We start from the raw sequence: 5,150 nt of genomic DNA, 5'->3' as shown, positions 1-5,150 counted from the left end.
TGACGTAGTCCTCAAATTAAGTCTCAGAAGGAAAAGAAAACACGAGAACAACAAAGAGAGGAAGTAGCCTGGGCTGGCCCACTGGTAGGCCCCCCTTGGCCCTGCCTGGCCCATCTGAGGCAGCCAACACGCCAACAAAGCAGACTGGTTCCTATACCCCAAGAGGACTGGGGTCAGGGACACTGATGCTATGGGGAGGCACAGGAAGGTAGCCCCACCAAATATGTTCCCTGGAAGCCTGGTCCCTGGAAGCAGAAAAACATAGCCTTGTGATTAGTCTGTAGGAAGTGGTCACATCAGACTTGGGAGACCTGCTGGCCATGAAGTGAGGGGCAGTTCATACCTACTCAGCACTTTTCACCACTGGGCTGTGGTAGTCAGCACAAGAGAAAGAGAAGGAAGCTCTTGTGTGCCCCTCCCCCTTTTCCCTTGAGGTGGCTTTGCTAGAGCCCTGGGTTAGGAGCACTCAGTGTGCCAAGGGAGTAGCTGTGCAGCCCAGGCCAGTCTGGGAGGTTGGCTGATTTCATCTGATAGGCCTGTGGGGCCCTGACCCCTACCCTACCTGGGGCACTTCAAACATTGGCAAGAATTCCTTCATTTTCTGCTTCTATTTCCCCTGATGAGAACAGCCCCCTGTGGGTAGGCAGGGCAGCTGAATGAAGGGCAGTTACGGATAAGAAGAGGGCCTGCCCTTACAGCCCCTCCTCCTGCAGGGAGAAATGGAGCAGAAGTGAGGACTTGTCCTACTGCCTGAGGTGGTGGGGGAGGGGAGGGCGGGGCTGGAGCCTTTCCTCCCTTCTTCCCTCCCTCTTTCCTCCTTAGCCTCCCTTCCCTGGCTGGCTAGACACCAACTGGTCACCGCATCAATATTTCATTGGCATCTATAAGAGGCAGTGGAGACAATAAGAGGCAGCAGAGACGATAAGAGGCAGAAGAGACAGCAGCTGCTGCAGCCTGGCCAGCTCAGAGTCTGCAGCACAAAGGGCATCAGTTCTCCATCCCTGTCCTCCACCATGGATGTCTTCAAGAAGGGCTTCTCTATTGCCAAGGAGGGTGTGGTGGGCGCTGTGGAAAAGACCAAGCAGGGGGTGACTGAAGCAGCTGAGAAGACCAAAGAAGGGGTCATGTATGTGGGTAAGTAGAGGTACAGTAGGGTGGGGCAAGTGGGCAGGGCTATGGTGGTGGAGAGTGGAGGGACTGGCAGCCCAGATCCCTTTGGTCTGACCTTCCTTTCAGGCTCATGGAGGTATTGGGGTGAGAACTTGACTGTTTAGCCCATCTCTCCAGGCCCTGTAGCACACTCTACCCTTTGTACACACCAGTGTCTGTTTGCCTCTATGCCTGGGGGATCCTTAAAAGTCCCCAGGCGTCTCTGGGATGGGACAAGAGAGGACTCAGACCTCAGACATAGCCCAGCCTGGGCTGATGCCTCAGGTCACCCAACTGAGCAGCTGACCACCTATTTGTATGGATACAAATGCATGTACAAGCGCACACACACAGACACACACAGCCCACAGCCTCAGCATCACTTACAGGTCCCCGGACCCAGACAAGATATGATACTAAGCCTGGACCCCTGCTTGTCCATACCACTTATGTGAACATAACCCCACTTAGACCCCAGGCCTTACTGTGAGCAGACAGGTGCTCAGGTGGGCTCTCTTGCCTTCTTCACACAGAGCTAACTTCAGCTAGCATCCAGAGCACAGATCCCCACCCTGCCCGGAGGGGAGGGGGAGAGTTCGGGGAGACAAGACAGAGGCTCAGTATCCATCTCTCACTATCCCCCACTTGGCCCCTTGGACGAGAAGGAGACTGAGTGGATGACTCAGCTTTCAGCTGTCCTGTCTTGCTGCTGCTTCTGGGTACCAGGGCTACACCTGGGCAAGGGCCTATACTCTGAGCCCAGTCAGCTCAGGCACCAGTGCCATTACCTCAGGCCTGGTCTCTTTATTCCCCTTAATCTGTCTTCTCCCCTCCCTGTTCTGTCTACTTCCTCTAGACACTGTAGGAAGTAGTCCTTTGAAAAGGCTACAGCATCCCCAGACACCATCTCTCACACCCCTACTGACCCCACAGCATGTACAGCTGTTCTGTGATATTTGCCCTAATTCCCCAACACTTCTTGGGCTGATCATTTCCTTCCCAGGAGCCAAGACCAAAGAGGGTGTTGTGCAGAGCGTGACCTCAGGTAAGGAGCCCCCAGGACCGAGGGATAAGAGAACTGAGACCACCTAGGACTCTTGCCCCTTAGTACTGAGCACCCAAGCCCAAGGACTACCTTACCCTCTAACTGGGGCTCCAAGCCCCACACGGACCTAGATCCCTCCAGATTCTGAGGCCAAACCCTAACTGGGCTGAACCCAAGTCAGAAAGTGGGGAGCCTAGAGTGTTTGCAGAGCCAGAATTTTGAGTTCCCTGGAAAAGGAGCTGTTCCTGCTTAACTTGGTAGGACCAGGCCCAGATGGGGAAGGGTTAGGGTAGAGGCCAGAACTATTTCCCACAGTCGCTGAGAAGACCAAGGAACAGGCCAATGCAGTGAGTGAGGCCGTGGTAACCAGCGTCAACACCGTGGCCACCAAGACTGTAGAGGAGGCAGAGAACATCGCAATCACCTCTGGGGTCATGCAAAAGGTGAGCCCTGGTCCCCATTCCTTGCCTTGGCCTAACCCCTCCTTTCTCTGGGAGGCATGCTTATTCCACAGGACAGCTAGGGAAACAGACCCTCAGGGGCCTGATTTAGCTTCAGAGTCAACACTAGTTGCATACCTACTGGGTGCCAGGGTCTGTGCACATCCATTAATGCTTGAATCTTCACATCACCACCTTTGAAAAGTTTTGAGCCTACTTTATAGATGTGGAAAGTGGGTTTCAAAACCACTCCCTCTGAATGACAATCAGCATTTAGGAAATACCATATTTGACAAGTGAAAACAAGGTCCTGTGGGCCACACATATGGACAGGCAGCCTCCACACAAATGGACACCACGCCAGAGCTGCTGAATCACCACCCACACATAGGTTAGCTTCCCTTCCAATTGGGCCCAAATAATGCCTTTTCCGGGAGCTCTGGTAGCATAGTGGCTAAGACACCTGCCTGCTAACCAGACGGCTGGCGGTTCAAACCCACCAGCCACTCCCTCGGACGGAAGGTTGGGCAATCCTACTTCCGTAGTGATACTGCCTCGGAAACCCAAGGAGGGGTCGCTATGAGTCAGGTTTGACTCGAAGGCACATAACAACAACAACAACAATGCCTTTTCTTGGGAGAAGCAATGAAGTAGCGCCCTCTGGTGATGGGAAAGCGTTAAGTGCTCTGAGCCCCACCCTGCATCTCTGTGTTTGTGTATATGTGTCCTGACAGCTGACCACTCAGGTGCAGTGGTCTGTGTGTCTGTCTCCAGTTTGGTGCAAGGCTGTCTTCCAGAAAACTGGTATTGATTATATGGTATTATTAAGGGGCTCCCAGTGCACCTAGCACTGAGAATGGGAGTGGGTGTGTAGGATAGAGAACCTTCCCTGCTCCTGGTTCTGGGGTTGGGGCCTGAGTCTGCTTCCAGGGGCCTCCAACTGTCTGCACAGGGTCCCTATATCCTTGGAGCAGGTAGCTGCTCACCTCTCGACACCCAGCTCTGCCCCTATCTAGATGTCTCACCTTGAAAAGTTACTTAACCTCTCTGGGTCTCCATTTCCTCATCTATAAAATGAGGGTGAGAGTATCGGTCCCATCGTACTATATTCAGGAAAGTGGACCACATTTAGCATGTGGCTCATGGTGTGAAACCAACAAATGATGGTGATTATATCATCGTCATCATCATCAGAGGCCCATAAATGGAGAAGTCCAGTCTCATACCAGGCTCCTTCCCTCCACACCCTCTAGCAAAAGAGGACCTGGAATGGGGCCAGGGAGGAGGGCTGGTGAGACCTTGGAGCTGCCCCAGGCCCAGGATGGGGGTGGCTACCCCAAAGGAAAATAATTTCCTGGTGACACCTAAAAACTAGTCACAATTTACCCCACAGTGAACTGTGAAGGATGTAGCAATGCCTGCTTGACTGCTTATGCCACCAGCCCCATCCATCCACCTTGGGACAGCAAGGCCTATGTGGGTAGTCACCTATTTTTCTCCTGGAGAATCTGTCCCATCTCTGGGTGACAGTTCAGTGTCCTTTTATTTCCCACTCTAGCAAGAGGCAGCATGACCTTATGGTGGCACAGAAATGGCAGGTCCCTCCACCTCACCCAGTCTGGCCCTGCCTACCTCACCTGTCACATGATCACTTCCCAGGCAAGCTCCAAACTTAGCAAGTGTCTGGCTGACCTGGAGTGTAGGAGGCATCCATGTTACTGATGACAAAGGTGTGCCTGGACCAAGCCAGACCTGATCCCTCCAGCCACTGCTTTGGAGCTCTGAGGCCTTGAGCTGGATACCTAACCTCCCTGGGATCAGGCTTCCAGTATGTAAACAATAATGATACACACATCCTCCTAGGGCTGTTTGAAGGCTGAGTAAGACAAGGGTGTGAGGTCATGTGATTCAGGGTAGGGTCAGGCCTGGGAGCCTCTGCCCACCCCCACCCCACCCAGAATCCAGTGTCCTCATCAAGAAGGCAGGATGAAGGACTACCCAGGGACTTGGGGATCAGCTTATGGGTGAAGCTGGGCTCCCTGCTACTTGGTATGCCCAGAAGGCCTTTGTGTTATCTGACAGGGCCACATCTGTGGGCCCTTCAATGATGTTCTAAGCCACCCTCATGGTCAGTCTGACTCTCAAACCTCCCTTACCTCTAGTCCCTCCATGCCTGGGAGAAGGGCAACTGGGGGCCTCTGCACCCTCCGCATGGCCTCCACTCCCCTTTGCACTCAACAGGACTTGGTGCAACCTGCTCCCCCACAGGAAGATGAAGCAGCCAAAGAGGAAGAAGGAGTGTCTGAGGAGGTAGGATCTGGGTCCTCAGGGGGCACCCAACCCCACCCATTCTTACCTTGTGGGTGTCCCTGGGCAAGCCCTCCTCTAGACCAGGATTGTGGGCAGGGATCTCTACCCCCACAGACTTGCTGCTTCCTTCCTGAAACCCAGATCTTTCAGGGGAGCCCTCCCTTTTGCAGCCCTCTGGCAGGGACTGTGGGCAGGGCCAACCCTGA

General features: G+C 53.8%; 1 protein-coding gene across 1 annotated transcript; it reads left to right on the top strand.

The window, feature by feature from the left end:
- Positions 1-1,013: 1,013 nt before the first annotated feature.
- Positions 1,014-5,150, top strand: SNCG (synuclein gamma). Its single transcript, XM_042782981.1, has 5 exons — positions 1,014-1,134; positions 2,153-2,194; positions 2,510-2,637; positions 4,876-4,944; positions 5,115-5,150. Exons 1-5 carry the CDS (start codon positions 1,014-1,016, stop codon positions 5,148-5,150), a joined length of 396 nt encoding a protein of 131 aa, XP_042638915.1.

The sequence above is a fragment of the Orycteropus afer genome, unplaced genomic scaffold (assembly GCF_000298275.1).
Source record: "Orycteropus afer afer isolate SDZICR_OR568_19922 unplaced genomic scaffold, OryAfe1.0 scaffold00547, whole genome shotgun sequence".
In the NCBI taxonomy this organism is placed as follows: domain Eukaryota; kingdom Metazoa; phylum Chordata; class Mammalia; order Tubulidentata; family Orycteropodidae; genus Orycteropus; species Orycteropus afer.
Note: the sequence above shows the minus strand (reverse complement) of the source record. Positions and strands in the feature narration are given on the sequence as shown.

Excerpts from the sequence above, each read along its gene's own strand:
- SNCG (XM_042782981.1), top strand. The coding sequence starts at position 1,014 with ATGGATGTCTTCAAGAAGGGCTTCTCTATTGCCAAGGAGGGTGTGGTG. Across the intron at positions 2,195-2,509 it reads TGTGCAGAGCGTGACCTCAG|TCGCTGAGAAGACCAAGGAA; the intron begins GTAAGGAGCCCC and ends TATTTCCCACAG. Across the intron at positions 2,638-4,875 it reads CCTCTGGGGTCATGCAAAAG|GACTTGGTGCAACCTGCTCC; the intron begins GTGAGCCCTGGT and ends TGCACTCAACAG.